The sequence below is a fragment of the Physeter macrocephalus genome, chromosome 18 (assembly GCF_002837175.3).
Source record: "Physeter macrocephalus isolate SW-GA chromosome 18, ASM283717v5, whole genome shotgun sequence".
Taxonomy (NCBI): Eukaryota; Metazoa; Chordata; class Mammalia; order Artiodactyla; family Physeteridae; genus Physeter; species Physeter macrocephalus.
In genome coordinates this window covers 86,734,470-86,752,923 of record NC_041231.1, presented here as the reverse complement: position 1 = coordinate 86,752,923, position 18,454 = coordinate 86,734,470, and the positions used below count along the sequence as shown (strand labels likewise).

Below are 18,454 nucleotides of genomic sequence, written 5' to 3'. Positions count from 1 at the left end.
AAGCCTTTTTTTTTTTTTGAGACTATGCACATTCTTTATCATGGTAGTCATGGTCACCATGTTCAAAAGTTCCTTGATCAAACACTGAGCTGAAAAAACAGTTGCTGACATCCATAGGGCAGATCAGCTTACCCACTTGCTTACTGAAACCTCTTACATGGTGGGTTAGTGAAGATTTGTATGGGACACAAATATTTTTACACTTGAATCTAACCACATACCAGCTAGTTCCCTCAATCTCTGTGTTACCAGTCCTCCAAAACATTTCCTCCTCCTTCTCCTCCTCCTTCTTCTTTTTTTGAGCTTACAACATAACACACAGTAGAGTCAGTATCCCGATATGCCTGTTTCCAGATTCAGGTGACCCTCAATCTTTTTAGTAAGCCATGTAGTCAGCATTTCTTCTTGTCTCTGAGCTAATGGCATTTTAATAGAAAGTCCCAATTCTAAGTTAAATATAATCCCTTCTGTACCAAGACACTCATCAAGGTACTGCTATAGGGGAATCTTCCTCCAAACAGACAAGTGGGAGCCAGTCTTTCTCTGGACCACAAGGAAGTCCAATGTGCTGTCCACTTGACCCTAGAGTCTAACCGGCCTGAGTCCTATAGTTGACCTACTTAACAAGCACACATAAACCAGTTAAAGAGCCTAATTAACTGTTAGTGAGATATTTGAGAGCCTGAAAACTATGTTTACTTGTCACAGATAGGCATCAAAAATGGAAGAGAATAACACATTTAAAGCCCAAGAGAAGTTGAGCATTTACTCCCATTTTATAGTTTTTAGGAAAGTTGTACTGAGGGCTTTGCAAGTGAGGTATGCTGGAGAAAGTGATCAGGATTGGGGGCAAGTTTTCTTCATGCTGGTGCTCTTAATACACAGTTATTGGATATTTGGAAGAAGCTGAAGTAAAGGATGAAGCTTGAGTTTATTTAATGACCTCAGATGGCTAGGTTGCATAAAACAGCTAAAGAAATTTACACAGCTACAGTTTTGGAGTTAAAATGCATCATGGAACCTCCATTAACATGCAAGATGCTTTTTAATTACTGTGATAAAATAAATAAACAACGAGGTTCCATTAAAACAAAGCAAAACATAGTTTAATCTATGAAGTACCACCATTCTGTTTGGCATGATAAAATTAATGAATGACAAACAGTACTTAAAATTATGCTCTTTGGTACCTATAAAGGTAATTTAATAGGTTTTGGACTGATTTTATATTACTACTAAGAATCCAGACAACTTTGTAGCAAACAAACAAACAAATAAAACAAACAAAAAAAACAAAAAAAGGAAGGAAGGAGGGAAGAAAGGTAGGAAGGAGGGAAGAAAGATAGGAAGGAAAGAAGACCTCTATCAATATGTAGGGGCCTGGTCAAATAAATTGCCAGGCATGTACTTGATGTATTATTATTATGCAGCCACTAATTGAGTTAGACCTGCCTAATAAAGATGTCTTGGATACATGACGTGAAAACGTTAAAATAAGTGATGGGGGAAAAGCTAAATGTAAAATAGCTCAATGCCTGTCTATCCATCTATCTATCTAACGTGTGTGAGAGAGAGACAGAGACAGAGATGAGAATTATACATGCAAATTCCAAGCTAACGGTGACATTGGTTATCTCAGGGAAGTGAGGCTTAGGAGGGACAGGATGGGATTTCACCTTTTACTTTATTAATTTTGGCATTGTCTGAGCCTTTTAAAAAGTCATAGGTAATGGGATTAATTTTTTTAATGTGTTAAAAATAAGCATTTTCAATAATTAACGGTTTGTGCTTCATCTGTGTTTTCAGTTTAAAACCTATCTGGGGCCCACACACGTAACGAATTCTGATTATGTGATTCACCGTTGAAATCGAACCGGACGCCCAGGAAATTGGCGGCTGGTTCCAGGTGAGGCACGCGCAGGAGGTAGGAAACGAGACGCTGAATCCTAGACCGGCCGGAAGTGCCCGTGCGCGGTGGGCCCCGCGGTGGGCTGGCGTCTTCCCCGAAGGGCCGTTGTTCCCGGCGCGCTCCTGCCAGCGTCGGGGCGGGAGCCCCCAACCTCCTCACGTTTTCCAGGTCTGGTGAGGAACCGGGGTTGGGTGGGTGTGGCTGAGAAAGGGGTGTGGAAAGTGAGCCTCGGCCCCGGGGAGGGCGGAGTGGGGGGAGGGGGCGGTGGTCGTGCCCCGCGATCCTGGAGCAGATCCGTCACCCGGGCTGGGGGGACGTTATGCGGGAGAGGTCTCGGGGAGGGTCACCGCGGTGAATAACGGCAGCAGGATTAGGACTCAGGGCAGGAAACGCCTGGAGTCTGGGGAAATATCTTCGGGGACAAGGAAGTTAAGGACAAATTTGTAAAGACTTTTTGCAGCCTTCCTCGTGGAGAGCCAGTGTCTATACACCCTCACTCTTTGGTTCTAAAAGCAGATGAAGGGGCGTTGAATGGACTCCTTGTCAAGTGCAGAATGTGACATTTTCCGATTCCCTTTCCCTTAGTTCATTGATTCTCAAACCTTGGAGTGCATACAAATCCCTGGGGAGCCTAGAAATTAAAGGTACATAATCAGGGCTCCCTGCTCTTCTCCTCCCACCCCTAAGCCCCGGATTCCGATTCCCTAGCTGTCTGCCACAGGGCCTGTCAAGCTGGAATTCAGCTTCTGGTCCGCACTCCTGACATTTTGGAGACGCTCAGTCCTCCTGGGTCTCAGGCACTGCCTGGATATGAGCACACTTTTCTCTTGGGCTTCTGTGGATTCTTAGGACTGTCTGCACAAAGAATTTGACCTTAAGAAACTTACTTAAACTTCCCCTGGCCCCCATATCTAATCTAGTGAAATAGTGATTGTAATCAAACCTCGGAGGGTAATTGTGAGGATTAAATATGGTCTTGTATCTGAAAGCATGTTGTAGACTGTTGTGCAGTGTTGGCTGTTACTCTTAGGAAGCAGCAGAGCAGTGTGGAAAGCTCACAGGACTTGCAGTCGACCTAAGCTTTCCTTTCTGTAAATTTAATAAAAATGAAACCAGCCTTAATGGTTGTTTTGAAGATTAATTTTTAAAACTCAAGTAAAGATTTCAATAAAAGTTAGTTCATTTAGTCAAAGACAAGAACAACAGGGACTTCCCTGGTGGTCCAGTGGGTAAGACTCCGTGCTCCCAATGCAAGGGGCCCGGTTTCTATCCCTGGTCAGGGAACTAGATCCGGCCCCCCCCCCCAACTAAATGATCCCCCGTGCTGCAAATAAGACCCGGCGCAGCAAAATAAATAAATTTAAAAAATATTTTTAAAGGCAAGAGCAATATTTTCATTTATTCTTTCTCTAATTTGATTTTTATACAGTGAGTCTGAACTTTTTAACCATTCTGAGTGATCTGTATGGCCCTTAATTCCTCCGTGAACTCCGTATGGTATTATTGCTATTTCTTTTTCACATTAAAAAACTGAGATTGAAACAAGATAAGAAATTGGCACAAGGTTGAACAATTAGTAAAAGTTAGAACTGGAATAAAACCTAGGTCTGGGTAACTTGAAAACCTATGCTTTTTGTACATTATGACCTTATATTTTCCACTATTCTCATTTTTGGTTACCAAGTCACTTTACTTTCAGTGAAGAGCTTTAGGTGTATGACAGTTGCTTATATTATCAGTTTTTTATCATTAACTATTGCCATTTTTCTACCTAAACAATGATTTTCACTGCTTAGGAGGGAACTTCCAAAGGTGTTTCTAAAACATAGCTCCAGCTAGAGGGTGCCTTTTAGGCTGTTCAAGGTCAAAATGGATACAGACTCCAAGGAGGTTATATCCCTGGATGTTCAAGCTCGTGATGTTTGGAAAGAACTGACAGTGAAAGCAGAGGCAGAAAGTCACCTCCAAATGCAGGAATCCGGACTGAAACACAATAATCCACTGGCAAGGGAAATCTTCCGAAGGCGCTTTCGACAGCTCTGCTACCAAGAGACCCCTGGACCAAGGGAGGCTCTCACCCGACTCCGGGATCTTTGCTACCAGTGGTTGAGGCCGCATGTGAGCACGAAGGAGCAGATTCTGGACCTGCTGGTACTGGAGCAGTTCCTGTGTATCCTGCCCAAGGAGGTGCAGGGCTGGGTGCAGGAGCGCTGTCCAGAGAGTGGGGAAGAGGCAGTGATTTTGCTGGAGGATCTGGAGAGAGAGCTCGATGAACCACAACACGAGGTAGGAAGGGAGATTCACCAGGGAAAGAGTATATGTAGGTCACCAAGGACCCTTGTGTCCTCTGCTTTGTATCCTCTTGACTTTGCTGATTAAATAAGACCCAGCTTTCTGCTTCTCTCTGGGACATGTTTCTCTAGACAATTAATTTCTTCAGAAGTCAAATCTTGTCTTTTTATTTCTAGATGGTAGCCTACAGACACCGAAGAGAAGTCCTCTCTAAAGAGACAGTGTCTCTAGGAGAGCAGATGTCACTGGGCCTTCAGTCCCAGCCTAAGGAGCCCCAGCTCACATGTGACCCTGCTCAGGAGCCCCACCGTATCGGAAAGACAGGTGAGGGACAGGATTTATCTGGTGCTGAACATATCCCACCTGGTCAAGTACAAACCAATAAAAAACCAGAGCTGGGAAACGAGGGGGTCAGAAGACGCTTTATCAGCAATGTTCAGTGCTTCCGAGTGCCAAATGTGCTTGTCTTTGTCCCGATCCCCTGCATGCAGTCTTCCCCTGGGTACCATCCTAGAAGCTCTCTTGTCTCCTGGCACATGGTACATTAGGAAGACTTTTAGGAATCACTGTGGAGCACAACTTTAGAGAATGGGCTTCAAGGTTTGACAGACATGTTCATATCATGGCTTTGCCTCTTGGAAGCTGCTTGTACCTGGGCAGGTTACTTAACCGATTGATCAAGTTTCTTCATCTGCAAAATGGGGTTAATAGTAGTATTGTCTTAGTCTGCTCAGGCTGCTGTAACAGAATATCACAGACTGGGTGGCTTAAACAACAGAAGTTTTTTTTCTCATAGTTCTGGAGGCTAGAAATTGAAGATCAGAGTGCCATCAGAGTTGGTTTCTGGTGAGACCTGTCTTCCTGGATTGTAGAGAGCGGCCTTCTTGCTGTGTCCTCACATGGGCATTCCTCTCTGCATGTGCCTGTGGAGAGAGGGAGAGAGAGACAGAGAGTCAGAGAGCGCTCTGGTAGTTCTTCCTCTTCTAAGGACATCAGTCCTATTGGATTATGGCCCCACCTTTAATTACCTTAATTATCTCCCTAAAGACCTTATCTCCAAAAACAGGGCTTCAGGGCTTCCCTGGTGGTGTAGTGGTTAAGAATCTGCCTGCCAATGCAGGAGACACGGGTTCGAGCCCTGGTCTGGGAAGATCCCACATGCCGCGGAGCAACTAAGCACATGTGCCACAACTACTGAGCCTGTGCTCTGGAGCCCACGAGCCACAACTACTGAGCCCACGCGCCTAGAGCCTGTGCTCCGCAACAAGAGAAGCCACCGCAATGAGAAGCCCACGCACCGCAATGAAGAGTAACCCCCGCTCACCGCAACTAGAGAAACCCGGGTGTAGCATCGAACACCCAATGCAGCCAAAATTAAATAAATAAATAAACAAAAACAGGGCTTCAACATATGAATTTGGGGTGGGGATGACACAGTTCAGTCTATAACAAAAATGTACCTCAGAAGCTTGTTGTGAGCATTGAATACAAACAATTTGTGAAAAACACTTGGCACGCATTATGCTTAATATATAGTAACTGTTCTTATCAGAAATTACCAGTGCCACCCTTGTCAATTTGGGTTTACATGTGCAGTCAGAAGATATGAGATGTGCTTAGTAGGTGGCAGAGTGGATGAGAAAATCCAATGGAATAGCTTTGCCATTTCCTTGTATGCAATCTCCTTAGTGGTGTCAGTACTGGGCACCAGTGGGTATAGTAGTGGGCACTTGGGGCTGAGTCAGCTGCCTTCCCATTCTAGCTCTCCCTGCAGCAGTTGGCTCCAAATTCTGTCTAATTTCCCACACATAACATCACAGCCTCTTTCTGACTTTTTGTTACCCTTCTGGTAACCCATCTACAGCAGAGGTTTCCTGTTTTCATTTTCACATTACCTCCATATGTAACAAAGTCACAGCTTTTCTTGCCGCTCTGCCTCCTGCTTCTATTTATTTCATTTATCCTACCAATCATAGAGTTATCATGGATTTTGGAACACATCTCTTGATTTAAATTAAAATTATATTTGATGAGTAAATTCTGTGCACACTGCAAATCTTCCTCTGACTCCCATGACTTCATCTTATTAAAATTCTTTCTGGTTTCATTTTCCCCCTTTATGAGCATCTTTCCCGTCAGTTCCTTTGCTACTTTCTTCCTCCTCTCCCCATGAACTTGGATTTTTCATTTTCCATCTATTTTCTCCTTCTACTTTCCAAACTGCACCTAAAACCCTGCTGAGAACCCATCTTCCAGGGTACATCTGAGTAAGTCTATTCCCCCATCCATCCATCTAGTCATTCATTCATTCAACAAATATTTATTAAGCATCTACAGTGGCTACAGGAGAGTATCCAGAGGGTATCTACAGATCAGAGAATTCTCCCTATAGGACTATCAATGCAGGTGTGTGTTATACATTTAGGACAAGCTTATTTTGTAAAGCAACATAGTAAGTGTTTGGGATTAAAAGGACCAAATCGAAGTTCCAGCTGTTTGGTTTTTTAGCCAAGCAACATTTAAAGTTACTTTATATCACCGAGTTTGAATTTCGTTTAGAATTCATAGTGATAGTAAAAAAAAATCCAAATAATAGTAATAAAAATTAATAATAGTAATAAAAATCCAAAAATCCAAATAAGTTTACATAGTAAAAAGTAAAAGTTCTCCTCTAAGTCCAACTCCCCAGGAGTAACTACTCTTGTCAAATTGCTGTATATTTTCCAGACTTTTTTCTAAATATAGGGTCTGTCTAGCTATATGTCTGTCTTCCTTTTTATTTTTTTCCTAGTTCTTTAAAGAAGTGGGATAATAGCATCAGGGGGGTTTGTGGTGAATTAGTTTGATAATGTATGTGAAAGTGCTTTGTAAGTCATGGAAGGCTGTATAAATGATCATTATTAAAAGGTGAAAAATGTCTTTGTTTTTATATTCTATCCAGTTCCTTTGTGCATTTCAGATATAAATGTGAAGTTTGGGCAGCAGTACTGATCTCACTTGTGGCCCGTTTATTCTCTGCAGGCACATTTCTGCTTTGCAAACCTGTTGTCATCTCCCAGCTAAAAGGAGGAGAAGAACCATCGTCTCACCCCAGAGGAGTCCTAAGAGGTACCTATCCAGGTGTGTGAGGGACAGTACAGTTAGATGTGGGAGAAAAAGCCAGATGTTGGTTAAAGGGGGGGGGTTGGGGGCAATTTTCCTTGGGCTTTTCTGGGTTGCAAGGTGGGAATCACACCTGGGGAACCCTAAGAATTCCACAGCAGCTGCCCTCTAGCGTTTAGACAGTTTGGGTCTGTTTGTCTCCATTCTCACCTTCAACTCCTCCAAGCAGAGAGGATCTAATTGGGTTGGTTGAACACTGTCCAACATGAACCAGTCCTACAGGCAGCCTTTGCCTCAGTGCTGGTCCCTGGGCCAGTCAATTGAGGCCATAGTAGTAGCACTGATTTCAGTCCTTTCTCTTTTATTCATTCAGCAAATATTTATTGATCAGCCACTATGTGCCAAGCTTGCTTCTCAGGGAATAAACCAGAAAGATCCTGTTTCCGTGGAGATGAGATTGTAGCAAGGGGGAGACAATAAGCATATAAATAAGGAGATGATGTGTTAGGAGGTGGTGTTATGGAATGAAGCACAAATAGAACTGCCTAAGGGGGATTATGACTGGTATGGATGGGGCACACAGATTGTAGTTTTAAACAGAAGAATTAAGGTGAGAATTGAGCAAAAAGGAAGTGAGAGAGTGAGGCTTGCCGTTATCTGAGGTCCGAGCTTTCCAGAAAGAGAGAGGCACTAGAGCAAAGGCTTTGTGCTGGGGATGCACCCGGGATGGTTATGGATTAGAAACATAAAGTACTGCCTGAAGCACCTAGAATAGGAGAAGCTCAGTGCTTGTTCCATAAACGACTGAATGAATGAATGTATACATGAGGTCAGTTTCCTTGGAAAGGGTCATTTGGAGGCTCCCTACCTCGCAGAGGGGAGGGAGTTCTCAGGGAAGACTCCAAAGAAGCCACTCTGATCCTGACCCTTCTCTTCCCATGAAGAAGTATAAAAAAAATTCTCTCCAGGCCTCATCCATGTTGGGGTGGACCGAGCTGCATTTCGCCAAAGAGGGCAAACCTCCCTCATTACCTAGAGGAAGGTGTTAACACACTGGCCCTTCTGCTTCTAACCTCCTCCTTACTCTGTGACGTAGAGTGACATCAGGATTGAAGCACCTTGCATTTCTATGCACATAGTGACCCTCCTGTCACTAGGCTCAGGGAACAAGTGACATTTACCTGGTCTTTTTTGTTTCAGATGGAATGACCAAGACTGAGGACAGAGAGTTGGTGCTAAGGAAAGACTGTCCTAAGAGAGTGGAACCACATGGGAAAATGTCTTACGGACAGACCTGGGAGATATCACAGCAGGATCCGCGACACAGAGAAGTTGGTGACCGCAAGGGTGGGGTAGAGAGGCACTGGGGAAACCCCTTAGGAGCCGGACCACACAGATGTGAAGAATGTGGGAAGAGCTTTGCTCAGAGCTCAGGTCTCGTTCGACATCAAAGAGTTCACACTGGAGAAAGACCCTACGAATGTAATGAGTGTGGGAAAACCTTCAGTCGGAGTTCGGGTCTTTTTAATCACCGAGGAATCCACAATATTCAGAAACGGTACCACTGTAAGGAGTGTGGGAAGGCCTTCAGTCAGAGTGCCGGTCTCATCCAGCATCAGAGAATCCACAAGGGAGAAAAGCCCTATCAGTGCAGCCAGTGCAACAAGAGCTACGGTCGGCGTTCATTTCTCATCGAGCATCAGAGAAGCCACACAGGGGAACGACCTCACCATTGCAACAAATGTGGGAAAAGCTTTAATCGCCACTGCAACCTCATCCGCCATCAGAAGATGCACGTGGTGGCAGAGCTGGTCTAATCCAAGCTGTGTGCAAGTTTTCCAGATCACTGGCCAAGTTGTGTGGGGTAGGGTAGGTCGAGACTAGAAAACGCCTTTCTTCCTGTCTCCACTAAGTGTATTTTGGTCTGGGGACATTTAAAGAGGTAGGTTTGGGTTTTTGAAGCTGCTACTTTCCCTTTGGTTCCTTTGCGCCTTCCTGTTTCCTACTACCCCCATGTCTCTTATTCTCTTTGAGATGGCTGCTAAACTTTTCTAATAATGTAATAAATGGCACTGCTATAGCCAACATGCCAGGAAGATCTGTATCTGTGTTTAATCCCTAAAGATCCCATAGAGCTCTGCTGATGTTTTACAGTAAATGGGTCTTTGGTGTTCCCCGTGACTAGTACCTGCATAGTAAACACCTTTTGTGCCTACTGCTTCCCTCTGACACCTGCGTGATGCTCCCCTGAGATAGTGACCAGCACTGGCTGGTGCGTCGCTGTTTTTCAGAGTGCTTCCACTTACTTAACCACAGTTGGTCCTCACAACAACCACACAGGGAAATGAGTATTATCATTATCCTGTTTTACAGATGAGGAATTGAAGATTCACAAAACCCAAGCCTCAGCACAAAGGCTTAAACCCTGGACTTTTATTTTTAGTAACTTTAAATTATGGAATAATTTTAGACTTATAACAAAGTTGCAAAGATAGATAGAGTGCTTATATACCGTTCACCCAGCTTCCTCTAATGTTAACATCTCACATCGGGTCTTCTTAGTTAAACCCTGGGCTTTTGACTCCAAATTCCAATCTGTTTACAGTGTCATGCTTCATACTGGTATTCTCAGATTTCCTCATTTAAGCTTAGTCACCTGAAATTCCCTTAGTGCTTTCCCATCACATCTTCAGCGTTACAAAAAGTCATCGGTATTCTGAGTACAAGACATCAGAGTATTGGGTCATCATCCATAAGATGCTTTAAAAACTACCATATTAAATCTCCTGAGTTTTTCCCTTCTGTTGCTTTGCTTAGGTCTGGACTTGTCTGCTGATGTTCTGATCTAATCTCATGTCCATGGTTTTTTTCACCCTTAGGATCCTGGTGAATGCTCCCATTCAGTGTTCTACATACCTTCCCGTATAACTCTATATTTTCTTTGGAACTGCTATCCTTTTATCAGTCCTGACCTTTCCATCTGAAACAATAATCCAGTGAAAAGAAGGGATCTGTTGTAAGGGAGAAAATCTTCCAAATGAAATGCAAGAGTAGGAAGTTTGTGTATATCTGAAAAGTATATGAAGAGGGAATAATATGAGAAGGGCATGAGAAAGAGGAAATCTGTGGTGCCAGGGGCCAAAAGAAGAAACAGTGGCCAGAAAGACAGAGAACATGTACGTGGGATGAAGAAAGGAAGGAAAAGTTCAGACAGTGGACATCGTTCGGTAAAAGGACTGAAGATGGGCATAGGAACTTATCCAGAATGGTACAGAATGGTTATGGATGTGTCAGGATTTGACTGTGCAGGGCAAATATGCAACAAACTGTCAACATGGTAACTAGGGTGGATGGGGGATTATACGGCCCTTTCACATTCTGTGTTACATATCTTTGAACTGTGAATGCGATGATCCTACAGAGGTGGTATGGACCCCCCTTCCCAGTTACTAGGGATGATGCCATGCACACACACAAGAATGTATGAAAAATTTATTACTCTCATCATGGAACTCTCTGGGGATAGCAGGGTAGCACCCAAGCTGGTCCAGAACTGGCTTGAGTAGCATAAGGAGAGTGAGAGCTAGTGGCCCTGGTTTTTATTGTGGTTGGGGGATGGGTCCAGGAAATAGTTCTCATTGCACAAATAGATAAGGGCTTGCATAGCTTGAACTTCCTTCAGGTGCCAAGTGAGGAGGCACTGGGATTTCTTATAAACTTGCCCAGATGTGGGGCAGAAGGGAAGGGGAAGATAGAGGTTGAAAGCTGTCAGTGATCAAACATCAAAAACAGTAAAGATTTTTTTAAAATTACAGTTTAAAGAGAATCAGTTCAGGAGACACTTTTATTTACCATGTGATTCTGGTCTCTCTGTCCTTATAAACTAAGGAGTAATTACAAATTTAGCATTCAATCAATTTTTTAAAAAATGTGTGTAACCAGAAAAAACGTGTTAAAAAACTAAAAATTCATACTTGTCCATTTGACTACCTGAAACTCTCACTTCTGCAGAGTGGCTCACCTCCCACTGAAGTCAGCTGAGGCTTTCTAGAAAAGGTGAGCCCCCAGAGGCAGCCTTTCCCCTCACCACCCTCTTAAAGGGGATGTGGCTTATGGGACCAGAGGTGACATTTCAGGGATTCCTGATCTGTTTGGAGACATAAGAACTCCTTCTTTCCTTCCCAAGTGGATCAGATGGGACCTATGAGTAATTAAGAACATTTAGATTCAAAAGGGCATTACTATGGTAGTGGTTAATTTTAATACACTGAGGACCCATAATGTCCATCATATTTTCAAAAGGGTTGGAGAACTAAATGAAGTTTAGAACCACTGCTCGAGGGGTGGTGGAATGACAAGAAATAGGTGTGGTGGAGCCTATTCAGAAAGAGCCCTGACTCACCCACTTTCGTTTTGTATCATACACACACACAGTCCCACATCAATCTTTTCATCTGCTCTCCTGGTTCACCAAGTTCTCTCTCCAGATCCTCCAGCACAGTCACCACCTCCTCTTCACATTCTGGATGACATCCTCACACTTGGACCAGTTGCTGGTCATCCTACCCTTGAATATTGAACAAGATGATACCCAATGCATCAGAGGCCAGTGCTTTGGGGGCACTTTTAAGGTATAGAACTAATTGTTGAACAGAAAGGTATTACTATCAGATGAGCTAGATGAAGGCCGTAACCAGGAGATTCTCTGAAGCTCATATAGCAAGAAGTTAACTCAGAACTCAACCCACAATTTGGGAAATCCTAGATGCCTTCTACATTCTGTTCACCCTTAGGAAACTTTCTTTGACTCATAGAGAAAATGCAGGTATCTAGGGCAGTGTTTCCAGGTTTGCCCAATCCCCTTGGGGGCAAGGTAGAGAAATGGAGAGAGAAGGAATATACTAGACTTCTCTTTGAGATCACATCAAAGGCTGGCTTTCATCACAGCTCATGCTGTAGCCTTTCACAGTGGCAGTGCTTGGTGTCATTTGCCACTTTCCAACTTCCTCCACTTCTATTATTTACTTTCCTGAATCTGTTTCCTTAGGTATGACTGAAATTCCAGTCTTATTCATGGGACTGTGGACTACCCAAGCCAGGAGAGTCACCACTGTTACCTGTACAACAGCTGATGAATAATGTAGGTAAGGGGTACTGTTCATGAGAAACAATATAGGTGGGTAGAAATCTTACTGGATAACTGAAACTCTGGGTAACAAAGCTTCTAGTGCTAATTTTGCTACTAATTAGACGGGGAACTTGAGCAGTCCCTAAATTTCTCTGTGTTTCAGCAGAGAAGTGAATCTTTTAGTTTCTATGGGGTCTTTAAAAGTGACCATGGGGAGGAGTTAATAAACTGAAATATTTTTAAAGAGTCTACAAATTAGCCATAATACCTTTAATTTTGTCTGGCAGCAAGGTGACTGTTCCTCAAGAGGTAAAAGCAGTGCAAGAGTTAAAATGTGTCTAGAGTGAGTGCTGGCCTCCTATACCAATATATGTATATATCTTGAGGGAATTAGAATTGTTAAAAAATCATTATGCATGCAAAGCTTTATCACTATAATACTGAAAGGGAATATATGTCTAAGGAAAATTCATAAGTAATGTTCCGAATCATGAGACAGATGTGTATACATAACCAGAGTCTTTGACCCAAGAACAAATATGTGTAAAATGACATCGACAAAGACTGTTGGACATATTTTCTCAGATTTTAGGGGTCTGGGATTTCATTTTACTCTAGTAACAAACTAATTAGGCTGTGATTGTTTCATGGAATCTGGCATAAAATACGAGTTCCTGGTCTTCCCTGGTGGCGCAGTGGTTGAGAGTCCGCCTGCCGATGCAGGGGACACAGGTTCGTGCCCCGGTCTGGGAAGATCCCACATGCCGCGGAGCGGCTGGGCCCGTGAGCCATGGCTGCTGAGCCTGCGCATCCGGAGCCTGTGCTCCGCAACGGGAGAGGCCACAACAGAGAGAGGCCCGCGTACCGCAAAAAAAAACAAACAAACAAACAAACAAACAAAAAAAAAAAAACGAGTTCCTGGGTCAGAAACAAAGGATTTTATATGATTCCAAGGAGGCCCAATGCCTTTCACATTTTGCCTTCAGAATTTCATTGTGTTTCTCCAATGCATCGATGCCCGCCCACCTCCCCACTCCGCAAATAGCCATATTATTTAAAAGTCCTTGTAATTGTTTTCTTCTCCAATTCTCAAAAACCTTAGGCATGACAGTCCTCCTTGGGCCTTTTGTGCTCCTACATGTCTTGTTGCATGGGTCCAGGATATAAGGCCCTGATCTTTTTTTTACTTTTTTTCTTTTTTTCCCAGCCCATTTCTTATAGATAGCAAGCCTAACACTTGTTATTCATAGATAGCAAGTAGCATGAGATCATTGTATTTGCATCAGTTGCCCTTGCCCCCAAGTCCTAAGGAGGTGACATGATGGGCTCAGGTGGATGCTATACACACAACATTCCTATGTTGCCTCCAGGGAAGCCTGAATTTAGGAAATCCTCAGCTTTTATAACAAGCAGTAAGTAAGCCTGGTAATTGACCACTGGGATGTGTTATCTCATCTTTCAAGATTACCAGCTACATAAACAATCTTGAGGAATAGACCAGTAAAAAAATGACCAGGGTCTTGTCCTAATTCTGTTTTATTCTTTTATTCCTTTTTTTAAAACATTGTGCTCGTGACATCTTATTAAAATTTATGTATTCATTCTTCTCATAGTTTATTTTTTTGTCAATCCCCACTGGAATATAAACTCCATGAGGGCAGAAATCTTTGTCCTTTTTTTTATTACTGTTGTATCCTGAATATCTAAAACAGTGTCTGGCTCAGAAAAGTGACTCAATTAACATTATTGTTCATGTACAAGACTCCTACAGGTTAAATAATTTAAAGCTGTTAAGTCCATGTGTATATCATTTTCAACTTTACTATACAGTATATACTGACATTGCTTTTTTTTTTTTTTGGCCGTGCCATGTGGGATCTTAGTTTCCTGATCAGGGATCTAACCCATGCCCCTGGCATTGGGAGCACAGAGTCTTAACCACTGGACCACCAGGGAAGTCCCTGACATTGCTTTTTAATATGAGCATACCGGCTTACACCATCAGCTGTGTACAAGAGTTCAAAAATTTTCACATTCTTACTAGCAAATATTATTGAAGCTCTGCAAAATTTTGCTGAGGTATGGGTATGAAATGGCTTAAAATTTGTCTTCTCTTAGTAAATAATGAGGTTAAGGATCTTTGCGTATGTTTGTTGGTCATTCCAGATTCCACATCTATGAATTGCCTGTGTATAGTTCTTGTCAATTATTCTGTTTGATTGTTGGCTTTTTTCTTGTTTATTTGTTAGTGCTCTCTGTATAGTCTGTATATTGATCCTTGTTGATCATATGGCTTGCAAATATCTTCTGTCAGTCCTCTGTTTGTAGTTTCTACTTGTTTCCAGTATCTTTTGATGTAGTTTTGAATTTTAATGATGTCAAATTTACAAAATTTTTCCTTCACATTTTGTGCAGTTTGTGTATTTTAAAAGAAATCTTGCTTTATTCAAGAGCATAAAAAAATGCTTCTAATTTTTTTCTAAAAGTGTGAAAGTTTTGCTTTTTGACTTTTAAGTCTTTAAACAACTGGAAGGAATTTGTTATTTGTCAACCAAATTTTATTTTTTTTCCATTTATATCAAAACATTGGAGTGTTATTTATCAAATACAATATATATACGTATATACCTACATGCCTACATCTATATTTATTTCTATAAGTAACTGTAGATATTGGGACTTGAGTTCACGCTGATACCTTCAGTTCCAGTCCAACACCACAGGATTCATTTTGGCCTTTCTCTTTTTCATGTTTGTAACTCCTTTTCTGACATGAGGAATCTGGCTCCCAATATCTTGTATATTTACTTAATTGATTAATCCTTCCTGTGTGTAATCAATTTCCCCATGTCGTCTTGCTCCTCTCATGGGCTCAGACCTCAGATCTTAAGTTGGTGAAACTTGAATGGGGTCTGTGGAGTAGGTAGTTGTAATATATCAGTGTAAATTTTCCTAATGTAGCTTCCTCCCTTCACCTCTCTGAACACTCTTCTCACTCACTGGGGCTCTGAACTCACTCTGGGCTGGGCTGCCACCTCCTCACCCACTTCCTTTGGCCCTACCTAAAGGCTTTTGGATGGAATTATTCAGGAAGGAAGGTAGGATTTTGTTTAATTTAAAAGAAAATTACTATGGAAAATTTCAAACATATATAAGTATAAAGAGAATATTACAATGAACCCCCTCTGCCTCTCACGCAACTTCAATAACTCTCATCTTTGCACCATTTTCTTTTTTTCTCTGTTTCTTTCTGAGTATTTCAAAGCAAATCTAGACATTATATCAGTTCACCCACAAGTACAAATTTCAGTATGAATTTCTCACAAATGAGGACTTTTTTCTTAACATAAACATAGTATCATTATGGCAACTAAATTGGTAGTGATTCCTTAATGTCATTGTGTTATAGTTTCCCCAGTTGTCTCAAATATGCCATTTTACAGTTGTTTTGGTCTGTTTAGGGCCCAAATAAGGTTTACTGTTGCATTTGGTTGGAATATCTATTCAGTCTCTTTTAATCTATGACAGCTCCCCTTTCTCCCCTGCCTTTTTGAAAGATGCCATTTATTTGTTGAAGAACCTGAACCTTCTGTTCTATAGAATATAGAATGTCCCACATTCTGGATTTGGTTGATAACTTCTTTTAAGTATCATTTAACTCATTAATTCTCAAACTCAACTGCATACTGGAATCACCTAGGAAATATTTAAAGTCATTCGTGCCTGAGTCCCACCCGCTGACATTCTGATTTAATTGATTTCGGTTTCAGCCAAGGTATCAGGATGTTTTAAAAGCTCCCCAATGATCCTAATGTGTTGAGGTGTTTGAAAACTGCTTAACTTGCTTCCATATCTCACCTATACAAAGGCATTAGGATCTAGAAACTAGATTCAGGTTCACTTATTTTGCCAATGCTTCATGGCAGTGCCCTGTACCTCCTGTGGCAGCTCATCAAGAGAAGAATATTTTCTAGTAGTTTTCCTTTGTAACAGCCTTGACATCTCTCATTTTCTTAAGTTTTATCTCTTTGTTGTCCCTTGAACTGCAGAGGGAATAAAAACTAAGGAATAAAAGCTCAGGAAGGGGGCTTCCCTGGTGGCGCAGTGGTTGAGAGTCTGCCTGCCGATGCAGGGGACACGGGTTCGAGCCCTGGTCTGGGAGGATCCCACATGCCGCGGAGCAACTGGGCCCGTGAGCCACAACTACTGAGCCTGTGCGTGCGTCTGGAGCAGTGCTCCGCAACGAGAGGCCGTGACAGTGAGAGGCCTGCGCACCGTGATGAAGAGTGGCCCCTGCTCGCTGCAACTGGAGAAAGCCCTCTCACAGAAATGAAGACCCAACACAGCCAAAAATAAATAAATAAATCAATAAATTTATAAAAACAAACAAAAAAACTCAGGAAGGTATCAGCATGGTATTCTTCCATTTAATAAACTTCTACCAAACTTGTATTCCATTGGGTAGAAAGGGGACTTACTGACATCTTGGTCCACCAAAATAACTTTGCAGTCATTTCTGGCTTAAAATCTAATCCTGCCTGGTTCAAAGGAATCTCGGGGCTTCCATTTTAGGGTAGGCCTAATTTATTATAGGCCAGGCATTGTTCTAAGCACTTTACAGAAAAACTCACCTTAATGCTCACAACATCCCTTTCATCAATGCAATAATCAATAAACAATCTATAATAATAATATAAAAGAGTTTCATTCGAGACAGATTGAGGACTGTAACCCAAGAGACATGGATTCAAGAAGCACTTGAATTGTGTTCTGTCAGACTACAAAATGGGGGGTGGGGGCTTAGGTAGGCAAAAAACAATTTGTACATAAATTGTCAAGAATTAGGATTGGAGGGGACTTCCCTGGTGGTCCAGTGTTTAAGAATCTGTCTTCCAATGCAGGGAACATGGGTACGATCCCTAGTTGGGGAACTAAGATCCCACATGCCACAGGGCAACTAAGCCCACATGCTCTAGAGCCCACGCGCCACAACTAGAGAGCCTGCACGCTGCAACTACTGAGCTTGCACATGCACCACAAAAAAAGATTCTCACATGCCACAACTAAGACCTGACACAGCCAAATAAATAAATAAAAGAATTAGGATTGGAGCTGGCAAGAAGTAAGGGTGCTTGCTAAACAAGGGTTGGTTGGGGTCCAAAATGGGTTACATAGTTAACAAGGGGAGACCTTGAGACCGTAAGGTTTCAGCTGGCAGCTACTAGCAGATATTGTTTTGAGGACAGCTGGTAGTGTCCTTGAGTTTGATACAGTTCATAAAATTCAGGTTCTCAGTGACGCAGGAACATTTCTGAAACCACATGCACGATGGTTACCCGGTTGCATTTTGGATGCCTGAACCACAGTTTCATATCTTGTCAGAACAAAGAACAAATATCAAACATGACAGGGGTGCATTCCTTCAAGGTTTCAAAAGAGACAGATTAGCACATACACAGCGAGTCAACATGACCTTGGTGTCTGGGAAGGGACCCTCATCTTCGAAGGAGTAATAGCATTGGCATAATGGGCGGAGTGGGGGGGGGCATTTATCTCTGTCTTCAAAGTGGACATTGTGAACAATATGGTAAATGCATTCTTTTTTAATGGTTAGAACAGATGTACATCATATAAGTCAGAATGACTTGCCCATACCTCAACAGGTGAAAATTTCCTCCATCACTATCTACTGTTAATATCCCCATTTATAGATTGGGAAAGTCAGGCACAGAGAGGATAAGTAATTTACCAAGGTCACCCAGCTAGTACGTGGTACAGCCAGGATTACATACCCAAGTAACTTGGCTTGAGAGTCGGTGGATCTAACCACTATGCCAGACCATAAATGAGGGCTGGAAAGAAACAAGAAGAATGAAAGCCCAAGATAATATGGTCCCTGATGCCAGGGACTAGAGAGTTTCTGGTAGTGGGAAGCCTGGAAATCCTGGTTGCCTGAGAGGAAGCCATGGAAAATAGAAAGTGGTAACTGTTGTGTGTGGAGGGGAAGAGGGGCAGAATCTCTA

The 18,454-nt window shown here is 42.4% G+C and overlaps 2 protein-coding genes and 1 long non-coding RNA gene across 3 annotated transcripts in view; 2 read left to right on the top strand and 1 right to left on the bottom strand.

The window, feature by feature from the left end:
* The window catches only part of ZSCAN31 (zinc finger and SCAN domain containing 31), a 284,613-nt gene that overhangs the window by 177,818 nt on the left and 88,341 nt on the right, over positions 1–18,454 (bottom strand). The window lies entirely within an intron of this gene.
* Positions 1,982–16,772, top strand: LOC129391498 (uncharacterized). Its single transcript, XR_008615687.1, has 3 exons — positions 1,982–2,077; positions 12,351–12,443; positions 16,481–16,772. It is a non-coding gene; the product is annotated as an uncharacterized lncRNA (long non-coding RNA).
* On the top strand, positions 3,734–9,705 carry ZSCAN9 (zinc finger and SCAN domain containing 9). Its single transcript, XM_028479415.2, has 4 exons — positions 3,734–4,195; positions 4,378–4,525; positions 7,223–7,321; positions 8,504–9,705. The coding sequence occupies exons 1-4, from the start codon at positions 3,779–3,781 to the stop codon at positions 9,118–9,120; spliced, it is 1,281 nt and encodes a 426-aa protein (XP_028335216.1). The 5' UTR covers positions 3,734–3,778; the 3' UTR covers positions 9,121–9,705.